Source organism: Aspergillus sydowii (genome assembly GCF_001890705.1).
Source record: "Aspergillus sydowii CBS 593.65 unplaced genomic scaffold ASPSYscaffold_2, whole genome shotgun sequence".
NCBI lineage: Eukaryota > Fungi > Ascomycota > Eurotiomycetes > Eurotiales > Aspergillaceae > Aspergillus > Aspergillus sydowii.
Window position 1 is genome coordinate 2,150,450 of NW_024467860.1, and position 16,659 is coordinate 2,167,108.

At 50.9% G+C, this 16,659-nt stretch overlaps 7 protein-coding genes across 7 annotated transcripts; 4 read left to right on the plus strand and 3 right to left on the minus strand.

The window, feature by feature from the left end:
• Positions 1–224: 224 nt before the first annotated feature.
• ASPSYDRAFT_196230 (putative phenol 2-monooxygenase) lies at positions 225–3,466 on the minus strand (the record flags this gene model as incomplete). Its single annotated transcript, XM_040843725.1, has 5 exons — positions 2,892–3,466; positions 1,947–2,831; positions 1,718–1,892; positions 1,552–1,668; positions 225–949 (listed from the first exon to the last, which is right to left on the minus strand). Exons 1-5 carry the CDS (start codon positions 3,399–3,401, stop codon positions 225–227), a joined length of 2,412 nt encoding a protein of 803 aa, XP_040706307.1. The 5' UTR covers positions 3,402–3,466.
• A 354-nt stretch (positions 3,467–3,820) lies between these two features.
• On the minus strand, positions 3,821–5,418 carry sitA (TOR signaling pathway phosphatase SitA). Its single transcript, XM_040850848.1, has 4 exons — positions 5,134–5,418; positions 4,664–5,058; positions 4,285–4,612; positions 3,821–4,231 (listed from the first exon to the last, which is right to left on the minus strand). Exons 1-4 carry the CDS (start codon positions 5,285–5,287, stop codon positions 3,942–3,944), a joined length of 1,167 nt encoding a protein of 388 aa, XP_040706308.1. The 5' UTR covers positions 5,288–5,418; the 3' UTR covers positions 3,821–3,941.
• A 271-nt stretch (positions 5,419–5,689) lies between these two features.
• On the plus strand, positions 5,690–7,481 carry ASPSYDRAFT_86190 (putative nonsense-mediated mRNA decay protein Upf3; the record flags this gene model as incomplete). The annotated part of the gene is made up of 2 exons (XM_040851618.1): positions 5,690–5,934; positions 5,996–7,481. 2 exons carry the CDS (start codon positions 5,690–5,692, stop codon positions 7,479–7,481), a joined length of 1,731 nt encoding a protein of 576 aa, XP_040706309.1.
• Positions 7,482–7,872: 391 nt separating this feature from the next.
• ASPSYDRAFT_55372 (YdeI/OmpD-associated family protein) lies at positions 7,873–8,728 on the plus strand (the record flags this gene model as incomplete). The annotated part of the gene is made up of 2 exons (XM_040849028.1): positions 7,873–8,573; positions 8,722–8,728. 2 exons carry the CDS (start codon positions 7,873–7,875, stop codon positions 8,726–8,728), a joined length of 708 nt encoding a protein of 235 aa, XP_040706310.1.
• Positions 8,729–8,987: 259 nt separating this feature from the next.
• On the plus strand, positions 8,988–9,942 carry ASPSYDRAFT_649193 (uncharacterized protein). The gene has a single exon (XM_040850297.1). It carries the CDS (start codon positions 9,322–9,324, stop codon positions 9,844–9,846), a length of 525 nt encoding a protein of 174 aa, XP_040706311.1. The 5' UTR covers positions 8,988–9,321; the 3' UTR covers positions 9,847–9,942.
• Positions 9,943–10,577: 635 nt separating this feature from the next.
• Positions 10,578–13,218, plus strand: ASPSYDRAFT_41173 (Zn(II)2Cys6 transcription factor). Its single transcript, XM_040846219.1, has 5 exons — positions 10,578–11,050; positions 11,111–11,316; positions 11,375–11,766; positions 11,817–12,407; positions 12,475–13,218. The coding sequence occupies exons 1-5, from the start codon at positions 10,693–10,695 to the stop codon at positions 12,998–13,000; spliced, it is 2,073 nt and encodes a 690-aa protein (XP_040706312.1). The 5' UTR covers positions 10,578–10,692; the 3' UTR covers positions 13,001–13,218.
• Positions 13,219–14,133: 915 nt separating this feature from the next.
• Positions 14,134–16,028, minus strand: ASPSYDRAFT_41174 (uncharacterized protein). Its single transcript, XM_040846220.1, has 2 exons — positions 15,621–16,028; positions 14,134–15,557 (listed from the first exon to the last, which is right to left on the minus strand). Exons 1-2 carry the CDS (start codon positions 15,680–15,682, stop codon positions 14,282–14,284), a joined length of 1,338 nt encoding a protein of 445 aa, XP_040706313.1. The 5' UTR covers positions 15,683–16,028; the 3' UTR covers positions 14,134–14,281.
• Positions 16,029–16,659: the final 631 nt, after the last annotated feature.

The following is a 16,659-nucleotide window of genomic DNA, read 5'->3' on the forward strand; positions in this document are numbered from 1 at the left end:
AATTTTTGTGGTTGAACCATGGAGAAATCCATACCTCGACACCTCAGGCATACATCGCCCGATAGCTGCATGACGAGATGCAAATACATCTGTATTCTCGAGCATTTTTCTCTAAATTTAAAACAAAGTTCTATTAGCAATGTATATCTGATTATGGAAATATAATTTCCCTGGGCTGTTCCCAATATTCGCTGTCTCTATCAAGATACAAATGTCACCACCACCTAGGCCAACAGAGATCTTTCTCTTAGCATCTGAAAAGCATCTAACATCGTCTTCCCTTGACCCGCAAACGATTTGAATTTCCCTTCACTATCCTCCTCGCCCTGCCTAATTTCCTCCTCGGTAACCCACTCAAATGCGCGGTGCTCCGCAGGGTCCAACTTGATTCTATGCTCCCAGCCTCTCTCTAAACCAGGAACCACAGTTCCATTACCCAGCTTATTAGCCGGTAATCGACCTTCATCATGATCGCCTCCAGAAACGGCAGGTTTTGCCTCGTGTACTTCCACAAGAAACGTATATTTGGCCACTATATCGACCCGGTCCGAACGTAGTTTCGCCCACTCATCTTTCCCAACAAGCTCGACGAACCTCGAGACACGCAAGCCGGCCTCTTCGAAGACTTCACGTGCGACCCCGTCTAGTAGCGTCTCGTCTTCAGGGTCGCAGGATCCGCCGGGCCCTTCCCAGTGTCCGCCATAAGAATCTTCGAAGGCGCGTTGGAGAAGGAGAAGCCGGAAAGGTGGTGGTGTTTTCTCCCCTTCTGCCCCATTCTTGATCCCCTGGTCTTCTGGTACTGCAGTTCGTGAAAATATCAGGCCGCCGCCTACAAAGTGTGCATAATTGGGGTTGGCGGCGCGGAAGGTGGGAAATGGGACGGCGAATTCTTCAAGGTGCGGGGCAACTGTATAGTTGAATTTGGAGCTCATCCTGAAGGCTTTCCCAGCTTGAACTTGGATTCAAGGCAGGGCAAGTTGGCTTTGGAGGTTCTGGATGAGATTTTAAGTGTTCTGGCTGTGAGTGTTGACGGTGACTCAGAGTCTATACGAGGTGCATCTCCATTTCCGAGCTGACAGAGCTGAGCTCCAGGCTGAAGTTCCTGTACATTGAGGGCGCAGCTTACCCACAGCGCATGGTATTATTCTATGCACCCAAAAAACTGCGCTGCCTGTTAAACAGTTTATCAGTGTCACTGAGCAAGGGCTATTATCTCATTGTCTATAATACTTAGTATGGTGGATCTCTGCCTTATCTAGGTGGCCAAGATAAGAAGCTTCTTCTATACGTCCGTTTTATTTACAGGGTCCGGGACTATACAAGTTGATATTTACACACATTTTCCCAACCATGCTCATAAGCTCATTCTTTGTCGCGGGACTCTTACATCACAGCTTGCTGCCGCTCAGAGAGTTTGCCTCGTGTTTAATGAGGAATCCCGCAAAGAACTGTCCAATTCGCCTATAGTCATCAATGGCAATGACCGAAGAAACATCTAATGGGTTCGTCAGCAAGATCTCATCGAATAATACTGCGATTTGATATACGCACATTGGTCAGGCCGGACAATAACAATGACACCGTTCTGCGGGTTAATCCCAAGGTGTTCATAGAGGTGGCCGTGCGTTTTGTTGTAGGCCTCGTCGTCGAAGAATATCTTGTGCAGGTCTACTTGATGTCAGTCTACTCCTTGTGCAAAATATGCAATTTCACCGACCTTTGATCTGGTTCTTCCCCGTAATGGGGTAAAACGCCGGCGGGATCTGTTCAAGCTCGACATTGTGTCGGGGTCCATATCCCACGAGGATCGGCTCGATGAGGCTGTCAGAATCGCCGCCATTCAACCGGAATGTTTGTAGTGGACTCTCATTGGAGCCAAGGTAAGCTCCAATCTGAAATCTTCGTTAGTCACGGGCTTCATGGAATAAGCCGTTATAGTGACTTACCGCGTCCAGTCTGGTCTTGTTCTGGGGGATGCCCAGATCCCCTGCAAACACCATCACCCTCCAACGACCATCAGACTTGAACGAAGTCGCCAGCTGGACTGGCTTTGAGTCGCAGTGTCGAACCACTTGGGAACTAGGAAGCCTCATCCCCACAATAATGTTTTTGGCCAAGTCTGACAACCCCAGATCAGTGGTAATGGGTGATTCGTCATACTTTGCCGTCAGCCCAGCCGTATACTTTCCAGACTTGACAAAGCCCTCCTGGAACTCTTCTGGAGAAGCATTTCCTTTTGTCGAGAAAAGCTTTGAAAAGTATCGATCAAAGTTAATGAGATCGATAGCAACCTTTTGTCGCTCCAAGACATATGTTTCCAAGAGCGACGGAGGAGCCAGCCCCTTCAAAACATGTGCCAACTTCCAGCCCATATTATATCCATCCTGTAAGCTGACATTCATACCCTGGCCAGCCTTTGGCGAGTGAGTGTGGCAGGCGTCGCCTCCCAGAAAAACGCGGTAATCCTTGTGGAAGAAATCTGCATGTCGCTGGCCGATAGCATATGCAGACCACCACACAGTCTCCGTGAAATCCACCTCGTACTGGCTTAGAATATTTCTAGATGCCTGCTGCAAATCTTCGAGCTTGACATCCTTCGCCCTGGTACCCGCAGGAAGCTCAATATAAAACCGCGTGAGATTACGGTTCTCTCCCTCGCGGGGAATGATCAGCAAGTTGCCCGCTTTGGAACGGATTGAGACCTTCTTGCGAATATCAGGGAAGTTCGTGCGTGGAACCATGTCCATAACGCCCCAGACAGCGTCTGAGCTATCACCAATCATGTTATACCCCAGCGCTTTGCGAACAGTGCTATGCGCCCCATCACAAGCCTAAACCCCAGTCAGACAAACGCAATTCATACGGATGGATATCCACGCAATAAAACATACCAAAACATATTTCGCCTCAAAACTCTGTTCCTTTCCAGCCTTCTCCGCAGTAACCTTCACCGGATACTCCCCCTCCCCCAAAACTTGCACCCCCTTCACATCCCATCCGTACTCAATCTCCTGCCCATTAAACTTCCTCATCGCCTCAATAAACAGCCCATTAATGCGTGCCTGATTCAGGATAACATGCGGACAATGGGACAATCCCGGCTGTACATCCGCTGCCCTCCCGGACCTCACAACCCGCCCTGAACCCGTCCCGTCGTCCGCCCAGAACGCTACCTCCAGCACATGGTATGCTTCGCGCAGCAACTCTTCGCCCATTCCGAAGCTCTCGAAAATCTCAACTGTCCTGCACTGTACCCCGTCCGCTTGGCCCATTGTCATGGGGCCCGGGCGACGCTCGAGGATCTTGCAGGGAATCCCGTAGCGTGCGAGCCAGGTTGCGGCGCTGAGGCCGGCGGAGCCGCTGCCGCAGATTAGGACGTCTGTCTGTGTTGTTGATGGCATTTTGTGACGTTATTCTGGTAAATAATGCTAGAATATGAGTTCATAAGGTAACATTAATAGCGTCTGTCTCTGGATGCGTTGGTTTGGCTGTTGTATTGGCTGTCGGCTGTTCTTATGCATGCTCGGAGCCGATCCCGGGCTGTGTTCCGAAGAATTCGGAATCAGTCCCGGGGCTGCCGCATACCTACTTGGGCCTCGGATGGAACCAGGCAGTCGCCTCCGCAAGGTGTACTGCTTGTAGTCCACGGTTAGTAGAGGGTGGGTAAATTCTTTCAATTGTACGGAGATGGTCACGGCATGTACACTTTGTTTCAAAGTAGCACCTAACCGGCTCTACAGTATATCAAGCGTCGACACAAAATCGCAAATTCGATGTCATTCATTAAGCGTGCTCTAAAATCGTTATATATGATACGATGCCCGTCAACCGCCTTTTTTAGGAAGGCCAATACATCAGGTATACTCTCCCGAACGCCAGCGCCGGTGCCAATAATGCCTTCATCGCCACGAAAAGCGAATGCGTGTAGGACAAAGGATATTCTACAAAAAGTACTCGCTGCGCCCTCCCCGCGCTTGCGGTACATGCCGTTGATCGTCAGAAACAGCACTAAACAGCTTGAACTTTGGATTCAGATCCTCCCCGATCTCGCATACTGACGCCAGGTTTCCGCAGCGGTAGCAGTAGTTGGGTGCACTCCAGACGGTAACCACGTTGTTGTTTGTGAAGTGATACTTATAACCCTCGTTTACGAGCTGGTGGGCTCGGGCAATGAGAGTTAGGTCGTTCACATGGCAGAACTCATCCGCAACCTTGTCGCCGAACAGCCAACCTGGAACGAATGTTAGCACGGGTATCCATTGTAGGTGTATTTGCTGAACTTACCGGCTCCTCGGGGGCTAACTGCCCATGTCTCAACATCGTCTGGATCAGACCAGACCAGGTCACAAAACGCTCCTTCGTGTGGAATTTCTTGGGCTCTAGCGACAACACGGACTTGATCGAGGGTCCTGATCTCCGGACTCAATCCTCCGTGAACACACAGAACCTGGCCATCAATAATAGCACCGAGGGTCATAAAATCGAACACTTGACAACAAGCTTTCCATACGGAAGCATTTCCGTACTTTTGCAGACATTCTTCGTAAAAACCGTAGACCTGCGTGATTTGTCGAGACTCATGATTGCCGCGAACCAGTGTTACTCTGTCAGGGAANCTGCAGGATGGTTAGCGTTCATCCTATTGACATGGACACGGGTCAACGAACTTGGCTTTCAAGCATAATAATAGAGTCAAAGTCTCCAGACTGAAGTATCCTCTATCCACATAATCACCAAGGAACACAAAGTTGCGGTTGACTGCCAAATCTGCAGATCCTGAACTCGAAGATCGCTCTCTTTGAGCCGTGTCCTCGGCCGCATCTCCATCATCATCATCATCCGCAGCCCCCGGATTCTTCAGCTTTTTCCTCAGCTCCGGATCCGTTATCGAAGTTGGCGGCTCGATGTCGTCCGATGTAATCACAGACTTGGGTGGTTCGGCCAGAGAGGCATCTGGCATTCCACCGGAAACGCGGAATAGCTCTAGGAGGTCGTAAAATTGTCCGTGGATATCTCCGCAAATTGTGACGGGTGTGGACACGGGCTGGATATTCGATTCTAGACGCGCACACACGAAGATTAGCTCATGAACAAAAACCGCTATAATGTCACTCGACTCAGAGCGTAGCATACCTTCCATCATGTACTCCTTCACAATCTCGCAGAGCTGCTTCATATGCGCCTCCGAGAGGTATTTGCAGTTCTTGGCTGCCTCAAGCCACTCGTCCGGTCCAGCATTGCGCTTCAGCTTCGCTGGTCCTGGCTGAGGGACCCCGTTGTCGGACATCGTGTAAAAGTGATAAACCGCAGAAAGAGCTAGAGAAAGAAAGAATGTCCAGGATATTTCGAATAAGCAACACCGAATGCAGATTGTAAAAACTCACTCATGTAGATATGAAAGTGCCATTCACCCTTTCCCCGCAGCCCTGTTGGTTATCGCCGATTCTAGTCACGTGTGCCTTTATTGCCGGGTGGTCAGCGGGGGATTTCAAGCAGCAGCTTCCCTTCACATCAAAGGTCATCTGCAGACCTCAGCTACAAAATATTCGTCACCTGGGGCGTCGCTTTGCTTGTGAAGCTTGTGAGATTGCTCGATATTTCTCTATTCAGTCATTATCCGTACTCCTCGCTCCTGGCCGACTTTCCTCTCACAGTGGACCAGGAGTGACCTCCAGATTTGGAGATTACCATGACACAAATTCTGTCGAAATCCAGCGGAGGTGTTCTTCAGATTCCCGCGTCCGCGACTCAGAAGAATGCACCCGCATCCAAGAAGCCCCCGAAGCCAGCAGCCCCGCGGTTAAAGCTACTTATACGGCGCTTGCCTCCAGGCTTAACGCAGGAGAAGTTTGACACAGCGCTGGGTGAAGAATGGAAACTCGGAGGCGGAAAAGTCAGTTGGAGTCAGTACAAGCCTGGAAAGGTCTCAAAAGAGTGAGTACTTCACATCCAAGAGGAAACCGGATAGCAGCTAATTGATGATGTAAATCAATAGTCCAGCAAAACCCTCTCGACCTTCTCGAGCATACCTCTACGTCGTTTCGAGCGAGCATATTGGGCCTCTCTCTGATAAGGTCCGGGCGGCGTCTTTCCTAGACGCCCGTAACACCGCCAACGATCCAGTCCTCCTAGGCCCTCCGAACTTAGAATTTGCACCGTACGCCAAAATTCCTGGAAGTCGTGTTCGCAAAGATGCTCGCCAGGGAACGATCGACCAGGAACCAGAGTTCATCCAGTTTCTCGAAAGCCTCACCCAGCCTATTGCAAAATCTGGCCCTGTCGAATCCACCGCTGATGGGGAGGACAAGAAGGAGACTATAACAACCACGCCACTGGTGCAGTACATCAAAGAAAAGAAAGCTAGCAAGGCGAAGGAAGCCTCGAGCCGATCATCAAGACATAAATCAGAAAAGGATTCAAAATCCGAAAAGATTCAAGCGAAAAAGCTTCTGCAGCGGGCCGACAAGGAAGCTACGGCTGGTAGTACTGAGAAGACAGAGAAGAAATCAAGGAGCGACAAGGCTACGAAGGAGGCTGTGAAAGCAGCGAACAAGCAGGCTGCTAATCTGGCTTCCAAGCAGGGGTCTAAGGCTTCTACAGCGCAAAATTCGCCGAAAGAAACAACACCAGCGCCTGAGCGAAAGAGAGAGCGCGGGAGTGCTGCTGCAGCCGCAAAGATATTGCAACGGGATCTGGGGCTTGCGCCATCCAGTAACCGTCGAAGGGGCAGACGAGGAGCAGCTGGAGATGACGAGGCTAAAACCGACGGGAACACCAATGCAGAGGCCAGCAAGAAGGATACGCCTGCCAAGTTGCCAAAGGGAAGCTCGGCTCAGGATTCAAAGGCTAAGGGGGGCAACACCCCTCAGGCTAGCGAAACATCGTCCACCCAACGATCCGAAACTAGCACACCCGCACCAACTACACCTACCTCCGGAAGGGCTCCCAAATCCGGGAAAGGAAAACAGGCTTCGACGGCGACGACACCAGCACCTACACCTACAGCTACTCAAGCGTTCCTCAAACATGCCAACCAGTCTCAGGGAGTGACGGAACCACTACTCGAAACTGCCTTCTCCCCATTTGGGAAAGTCGTTAAGGTGGAAATCGACAAGAAGAAGGGCTTTGGATATGTTGACTTTGCCGAGCCTGATGGGCTGCAGAAAGCTATCGCCGCTAGCCCTGTGACCGTCGCCCAAAGCCAAGTTGTTGTTCTTGAGAGGAAAGCGAACCCTGGCGCAGAGAAAGGACGTGGAAAAGGTCGTGGTGAAGCCAAACAGCCTGCCCCTAGCACAGATGCAAGTGCCAACCGCGGTGGAAAACCTAACGAGGGAGGCTCAGGCGGCAACTCGTCTTCTCGCGGACGACGTAGTGGCCGAGGGAACAAGGGCGGTTCCAAGGGGAACGGAGGCGGCGGCGGTGGTGGTGGTGGTGGTGGTAATGCAAACGCATCGGAGAGCAAGAATGCGGAAACGAAATGATGTACCTACTTACTACCTTACCTTATGATAATGGATCAATGAGAAGCTACGAGCACAAACCCAACCCTAGTACGACGTAACTATCTACAAAACATCAGCCTGACCCTCCACGTGCCGCCCTTGGCCTGCTTCGTCTCGTGATTTGTGATTCGTCCGAGCAGAAAGCAATCTCACCTTGCAAAGACCACCAAGCTCATGGCAACCCCAGCTCTCTCCTATCGACATGTTTCAACTCCTAAAAGAGCATCTACACCTTACAGCTAGAAATTCCACTCACCTTACCATTACTCCTCTCCAACAGAACCCCTCCCCCAGAACCTGCCCACTCCTACAAACGCAAATAGGAACCCGCATCATCCTCCACAAACCATCAACAACAAAGACAATAATAATGCCTCCAACAACAAAACCCCTCCCAACCGACCTCCCAATCCACACCTTCACCAACGCACCAGAATTCGAAACCTTCCTCGAAAAGAACCACACCACGGCCGCAGGCGTCTACCTCAAGCTCGCCAAAAAGTCCTCAGGAATCGCATCCATAAGCGCCTCCGAAGCCGTGGAAGTCGCGCTGTGTTTCGGGTGGATCGACGGGCGCGCGAACGGGCTGGACGAGAAATTCTGGCTGGTGCGGTACACGCCGCGGCGCGCGAAGAGTCTCTGGTCTGCGAAGAATGTAGGCACGGTTGCGAAGCTTCTTGAGGCGGGCAGGATGAGGAGGGCTGGGTTGGAGGCTGTGGAGGTGGCGAAGAGGGATGGGAGGTGGGAGAGGGCTTATGATGGGCCTGCGAACATTGAGGTTCCGGCGGATTTGGAGGAGGCGTTGGGTGTGGATGAGAGGGCGAAAGAGGTCTTTGACGGGTTGAATCGGACGGATAGGTATTCGGTGCTGCATCGGTTGCAGACTGGGGCGGTGTCGAAGAGGGCGGAGAAGGTTGAGGCTGTTGTGGATATGTTGAGCAGGGGAGAAGTTTCCATGTTGAGGGGAAATGGGAAGGGGAAGGAGAAAAAAGAGAATGGATTGAAGACGTTCAAGGTTAAGAAGACAGTTAAGACGAAGAAGCCCAGGGCTGAAAAGGCGCCTGCGAAGGTGTCGAAGCGTGTTGAGACTACTTCATCGTCGTCTGGCCAAAGTCAGACACGATTGCGGTCTCGCAAACGGCGTCTGTAGTATTGTTGTGCATGTTAATGATACCCAGCGTTCTTTATCGTTCTTTATCGTCCCGGTCGTGTTCTGAAGTAATTAGTCGAATCAAAGCTGCGATTTGGACCGCTGTGGCCTCAGGCATCAGAATCTGCTCCAGCTTTAAAAAAATTTCAAACGAACCCTTTTGCTACAAGACGGCTTACAGATGAGCTACAAAACGGCACAAGATATTCTTCTTCAAAACCAATTGGTATTTTGCTAACTGAAAATGAGCCCCAGTTCCCAATTCTCCAACACCAACATCAAGGTGAAAAGAAAAGAGGAAAAGCCTTTCAGACCTCCTCGACACCCACCAAAGTCCGACCGACCGAAGTCAAGACGTCAGGACAAGGTCAAGATCATCACCACTCCCTAGACCAGGGCCAACCCGGAACAAGCCCGCCGAAGCAGTTCGTACCAGAGAAGACAGGTCGAGGCGGGAGTAAACACGGCTTCACTTTAGGGCATCGAGGACATAGCAGTCATCAGCAAGGGTAGGGGGTGTGGCTCATTAGATGAGCTCAATGAGGGACGTCTACTCTAAAGTGATTCTTTGAACTGCAGGCGAGGCGGTTAGCAACGATGCTTGAGAGGGAAGGGGAAAGCCCAATGTAGGGGGCAGGAGAACGTACGTAGAGTCGCTTGATTTTCGAAATGGACGGGGGAGAGCCGCCTTTTATAATTTGGCTGGCAGGGCCGAACCACGCTAGCGACAAGCGAGATCAGCCGTCGCTGGCCAACCGTTGCCGGGCAAAACTTTTCATCGTGGACCCACTGCTTCTGGAACTTTGGCATGGGTCCTGCTGTTGCATCTGTCCAATGTTGAGAGGCCTATTTTCCTTTTCATCCACCGGCAGTTTTCCTACTAGCAAATACTTTTACGTTCGTTGCTGTCTTCTCGGTCGAAATCTCTTTTGCAGCAGGCTCTCCGAGACTCCGGCATTTTGGCAGACGGTCGCCTGCCGAAGTTCTTCAAACCGAAGCTTCAGTCCGGAAGCTTGGGTGGGTTCTCGGAACTGTCAAAATCGGTCTCCGGCTGAAACTGAACACAGGCGCAAAGACTTGAGTTTCGGAAGAGATTCTAGTTCATCACAATATTGCGAGCAGAAGCGGTCAACACGAATGATGCTCATGCCGAAAAAACACTGTAGTATCCGCGTCAGGAGCACAATATACTAACTCGGACATGTATCACTTTTGCACTACAATGCAATGTCTATTTCATGCCAGGTATAGCATGTAACTATCCGGAGATTTGAACACTTAGGCCTATTGCCCGAAACAGCGCTCTGCGTGGCCTACTAGGATAGGCACATACGAAATATAACTCGTGTGCCATAACCCTAGCAACATAAACAATAGATATGTAGTTCAATTAAACAAATTAAGCATCGGCAATATACACCACAGACAGAACAGGGCTTTAACATGAGTCTTTGGGTGCTGAGATTCATTCAGACATTCACAAGAAACCCAGTCATTCCACAGAGCTAATGCGCCAAGAATATGCGAGGTACATCACACTCCATCAATAGAAAATAGTGGCGTTAGTATAGACAGAGGCACCTGCGCCATAATGGTATTGAGCATGTCAACAAATCTAAATCGGGTGATGTTGCTTTTCGCATTATATATATATTCGCCCCGGCTATTTGAGGAGTGCGGAGGACTTCCGCAGAATGGCCTTCTACAAGCACCCAACACAGGTATTTTGGAATGTCAAAGTGGAATATCTGGTCAGCCCAGCAAGAAATATATTGATGAGCTTATATATTGATATACCTGTGATATAACCGTTCAGTGTTCATGAGTCCGGGGATAGCATGCCTTATCGTTCTTATCAGTGCGGGGAGCTGACCCGACTGGTTGCTTGAGCCAACGACTCCGCATTTCCATTGCCGAACGCTGGAGTCCAACTTGAGTTGGAGTTCTCAACTCTCCTCGACTATTCCACGGTATTCCGAACTCAGCATTCTATCCTTATACTCACCATGACCTGACTGAGAGTTGGGTTGATTCTCTCCGATGCCGCGACCCAAAGTCCTCCCTGCTAACCGTCTACGGGCCCCGGAAGCCTGTCTCGCGTGCCGAGCTTCCAAGAAGCGCTGTAGCGGTACCTTTCCATGCTCAAAGTGCATTCGAAATGGACGCGCTGACAGCTGTGTTCCGTTCCGGCGATCGAATACCACCTGTACTTCCGCCCCGCGACAGACAAACAATGCGTATAGAGCTCCGACATCACCAGACGCTGGACGTCGGTTACGGAACACATCCAGTGCTGGCCTTGGGAGCCTTCCGCAGCTTCTTCCCGCCATGAATGGGACATCAGGAGCCCCGCACAAGACCCATTCTCGTATGTTACGGGATCGAAAGGGTGAACAAGGTACGATCTCTCAAGACCCAGCTACAAGCTCGGGAACGGCAATCCTAATGGGTCTGTTAGTTTACATTGGAAGAGCTGCTTCGCTATCTTTTCTGCAGCTTCTCCGAGACACTGTCACGCAGCACATCGGGCCGTCGCAGTTCTCGCACAATATCACCAAAGAAGACATGCTCGAGACAGACACTCCGGATGAGGTACTGCCGTCCTTAGGAAACGACCCTGATCCACAGGATGAACAGTCCCATCTCCGGACCTACCAAATAGCGGTATCTAGCCCTTTTGAAAGAAGCCGTTAATCAAACTCTAATAGAGTGATTTGTCTAGACTAGCGGTTTTATCAACGTCCTCTCAGACATGGAGACTCATCAAATACTGGAAATAACACGTCCAACCCATGAGATGCCCAGCAAGACAATGGCGGCTTTGCGCGATATAATGATTGCTATCGGGGCGCAGACGTCGAAGAATGGATTTGCTCTCATGCGGGTGGAGCGCTTTTTCTTTAGACGTGCCCAGCAATGTGCCTTCGCGGGCATGCTGGAGAACCCGAGCTTAGACTTGATTCGCCTGTTCATCTTGATGTCCTTTTACATGCTAGGTGCTTGTCGCCGAAACGCTGCGTTTATGTACTTGGGGGTTGCTTCGAGAGCAGCTGCTGCCCTAGGGCTTCACCTGACTTCTTTCACCCAACTCGAAGCAGATGAGCAACAAAAAAGGCAAGTGAACTGTCGGGGTTGTTCCTTGTTTCTCACTAACATGATATTAGGACGCGAATATGGATGAGTCTTTGCACGTTGGACCTACTAGTCAGCTCGATTCTCGGACGACCTCCAGCAACAGCTAATCTGTGCTCGGAGCTAGCAGATATGGAATCCACGCCATTGACGCAAGTTATGGACGACAGTCTCGTGGCTTCTTACCAAATGTCTAGGATTCTCGACGAGATAGTATCTAAATTATACAACGAAAAAGCGGCATCGACTGAAGTAGCAGAGTCGCTGCTTGACAAGCTTAAACAGTGGAGTAACGACCTCCCGGAGTCAGTACTATCCTCACCGAGCACGCCCCAAGAACGCATTGCCGCTCAGGAACATATAATTGGCAGTCTTCACGTGGCCTGTGCCTACCATTTCGCTGTCATAATAGTAACACGGCCGTTTATGATATCGGTTTTGGGCGTCCGTCTTGCACGACTGCACCAGGACTCCCCGGGAATAATACAAGACGAGATGCTGTTAGAGGATCCAGCTCATACAAGGCTGGCAAATGCCTGCGTGGAGTCCGCATTATACATGATCCAAACATGTTTGGAAGTATATCAATCTGGCTTGCTACTAGGGAACATGTGCATTCTCAAGTGAGTGATTCTCCCGCACTCAAATACACCAAAAAAAAAAAAAAATTTCTAACACTAATGCCCCCAGGGCCCTCGTTTTCGCCGCAGCCCTGATCCCAGGCTTTTCCATGTTCTCCCAAAAAGAGCTCGACTTAACACTCGAAGAGGCATTCAATGGCGCCCTCGAAATCCTCCGAGTCCTCTCCCACCAATCCGCCCAAGCAGCCCACTACTTCGAGATCCTCAACCTCCTCCGAAACGCAATTGACGAACAGCGCCAACGCCTGCGAGAAAACCCGCCCCCGAATAAAAAATACGTCAGCAAACTTTTCAGTTTGAATAACCGCAGAAATAATAACTCCTCCCAATCGCAACAAGGTACAGCAATCCCCTCCCTGCCGGAACCCGATGCTCCATCATCAGCACTCGCTGTGCAACCTCTCACTCCTACTACTACGGTCGGTGCTTCATACCCCGTCCCCGAAGACCCGGCTCTTTTCGATCCAGCCATGGCAGATGTATCTGCCTCTACTGCTGAGTTCCCTGGGTGGGAGGGCATGGATTTGCCGCTATGGGACAGGTTCCCGTTCATTGACGACTCGTTTCTCAATTAGCATTACTGTAAACGCAACGAGGCCATGTTTACCGATGCCATGACACGATTTATGTACTCATATTTGATGTATATACCCGCCTTTGTCGTTATCGTAAGGAGGAGGCTTTCTCTCCCCGTCCCCCTCCATAGCAAATTCTGTATTTATTTAGTTCCTGAAACCAAAGCTTAGCTTTCCAGTCAATCTAATTATTGTACTAACCTGCAAACCAGGTCTGGCGTATGCCATATTCCAATTCTAACTTGTCCCGCCAACCCAAATAGTAATCTTAATCTGCAATTAAGGCAGCCGAAAAAAGCACTGCAGCTCCAAAGCCCAAACAGAATACCCAACAAATACAAAAACAGCAGCGGTGAATGATATATACGCGTTTTGCGGTAAGAGCAAACATTTATTGTTATTATTATTGGAAAGGGAAGTAGACTACCGTTTGACTTAAGTATACTAAGTGGGCTACCAGCCGCTGCTGGTGGATGTTGGACATGACTAGATACGGAGTGCGGTATTTTTAAATACAGACCGTACTGCAAAGTAACTAGCTAGGTACGTACGTAGTACGTACGGAGTAGCAGAATAAGTATCTTAGCTGATTAATCCGCACATTAGGAGAGGAAGTTCTTTCCACGATCCACCATAGTCGAAGGATAGTCCATCCGTTGTTGTTGGTACTTGCTTCGGGAGGTTTTAGCCCGAGAATGGGAAGCTCGTGGGGTGCTTTCCCGGTGCGCGGAGGATGTTGAATCATGGATTTGATGAACACGCTGAGGACTCTGGGTTGGTTGGATGCGGGGCAGAGCGTCCCAAGATTCAATAGGAGTTTTTTTTTTCTGAGGTTCCATGTTCCAGCGGTGGTGTGCTTGAGATTGTTTACTGGTGCTGTTTTGCGATTGTATGGTCTAGACTTTCGCGATTTACAGGGGAGTTATATCAGGTATTATATCTTATGTGGCTTTTGTTTTACTTGAATGTTCACAAGGAGAAACAATTTGAAATTGTTGCCGTAGCAGACAAAATAAATTCAATTTGTATACGCAATATCGTCATTATGTCATAACGTCAGAAATTTTTAAGCGAAAAGAGCATCACCCAGGCGGTAGTGCACCGTCTTGATCTGGGTGTAGTTCTCGAGAGCGTAGGAGCCAAGCTCACGGCCGAGACCGGACTGCTTGAAGCCACCGAAGGGAGCCTGGTAGGAGATCATGTTGTAGCTGTTGATCCAGACAGTACTGTAAAAGAAGTTAGTTTAATGCTGGACAAGGCTTCAATTCATAAAGTAGGCACTTACCCAGCCTTCAGAGCGTTGGAGACGCGGATAGCAGTGTTGACGTTCTTAGTGTGGACGGCAGCCGCAAGACCGTAGTCGGTGCTGTTTCCGATCTTGATGGCCTCGGCCTCATCCTTGAACTTCTGAATGGTGACGACAGGGCCGAAGATCTCCTCCTGGGCGATCTTCATGTCCGAAGTAACGTCGGTGAAGACAGTGGGCTGGATGAAGTAGCCCTCCTTACCGTAGCGGTCACCGCCGACGGCAACGGTGGCACCGGCCTGCTTACCGTGGTTGATGTACTCCATGATGCGGTCGAACTGGAGCTGAGAGACCTGAGGACCCTGGAAGGTGTCCTGCTCGAAGGGGTTTCCGAGCTTGTTCTGAGAAGCACGCTCCTTGAAGCGGGCAACGAACTTGTCGTACAGACCTTCCTGGACAAGGATACGGGATCCAGCACAGCAGCACTGGCCATGGTTGAAGAAGATACCGAAGTTGGACCAGGAGATGGCGTTGTCGATGTCAGCATCGTCGAAGACAATGTTGGGTGACTTGCCACCCAGCTCAAGGGTGACCTTCTTGAGGTTACTCTTGGCAGCAGCCTGGAGGATGGTGCGTCCGACCAAGGTAGAACCAGTGAAGGCAATCTTGTCGATGTCCATGTGGCTGGAGATAGCGGCACCGGCAACACGGCCGAAACCGGAGATGACGTTGATGACACCAGGAGGGAAACCAGCCTCCTTGATCAGCTTAGCAGCGTAGAGACCAGAGAGAGGAGTCTGTTCAGCGGTCTTCATGACAACGGTGTTACCAGCGGCAACAGCGGGACCGATCTTCCAGGACCACATGAGAAGAGGGAAGTTCCAGGGAATGATCTGACCGCAAACACCAACGGGCTCGTGGCGAGTGTAGGTAAGAGTCTCAGGGTTGGTGTCAATGGTTTGACCGTGAATCTTGTCGGCCCAGCCAGCGTAGTAGCGCAGGCAGCCGATGGCGTTGGCAGTGTCGACCTTGGCCATGGTGAAGGCCTTGCCGTTGTCGAGAGCCTCGATAGCAGCAAGAGTGTCAATGTCACGCTCCATAAGATCTGCCAGCTTGTTGATTAGGCGACCACGCTCGGAGGGAGTGACCTGGCGCCATGAGCCCTCAAAGGCAGCACGGGCAGCGGCGACAGCGGTGTCGACATCCTTCTCGGTGGCCTCGCAGACGGAAATGATGGGCTTCTCGTTGGTGGGGTTGATGGTCTCGAAGGTCTTGCCCTCGGCGCCCTTCACCCACTCATTGTTGATGAACCTAGGAGGCAATGAAAGTTAGAAGACGCGCACTTTACGAATGAGAGGGCAGGTAACGTCATACAGGCCAGTGGGCTGCTCATATTTGGCGACAGGTGTCTCGACGGTAGCGAATAGGTTAGACATTTTGAAGGGAGAGTGATAGAATTGGGGTATCTTGAGAAGAGAGGTGGAAAACAGAGCAGACCAAGCGGGAAGACGAGGCCTACATATTAATACTCGTGACCGGGGCAGCAAAAGAGGGGAAGGAGGGGAATGCTATGGCAACTTCGTGAATGGCACCGAAGCCCCAGCTGGAGCAGCTCAGGGTAAATTACGTTGTGACCACCCCACCGGCGACCCAGATGAAATCATTGCGATGCGGTTCCGCATTTCGCTCTGGGAAGCCGAGACGGATGGCTCTGCGATGGTAACCGAGGGTGTATCGCGGATTTGCAACTTTTCTACCGCCACCAGTTTCCCAATCTCTGCTGTCCTGGACTGCCCAACTGGTTGAAACCGTACATGAGGAAGCCAATCGTGCGGGGTTCCCATGCCCTCCAGAAGCCAATCACTGCCCCTAACACCGCGATACGTCATAAATTACCGGTTTTTTGGCATCGGAGGGTCTCCCTTCCGGCTCTGATTAATTACCAACAGCTGTATAGCAGACAGGCCGCTTGCTGTTTTGGGCAAAGAAACCGCCGGGTCCCCTGGCTCTCCATGACAGTTCTTCCGACCAGGGCCCCCGCCATCCAGGGCAGCTGCAGACAGTCTGCACTCTGCAGCCTCCAAGGTCTCGCTCGAGAGTCGAGATGCCCACGGCGTGCCCCAAGGTATCTTCTCTGTCCGACTCCGGGTCCACAAGGTTTGTGTTGTACTGTCGATCTCCCCAATGCCCCTCGCTCGACTGGTCCAGACGTCAATTACTAACCACGTGCTGACCAACTTCTCCAGCAGCCGCAAGGGCCAATTTTCAGGAAGCCCCTCCAACTGTTTATCCGTCGATTGTGATCGTTTTTGGAGTTTTGAGTTCCTGGGACCATGCGGGCTGCTGACACGCTAAAAGCCCCGCCGCGGAACCGCGCGGTGGTGATGCCGTTCACAGCTAAACAATAGCATTA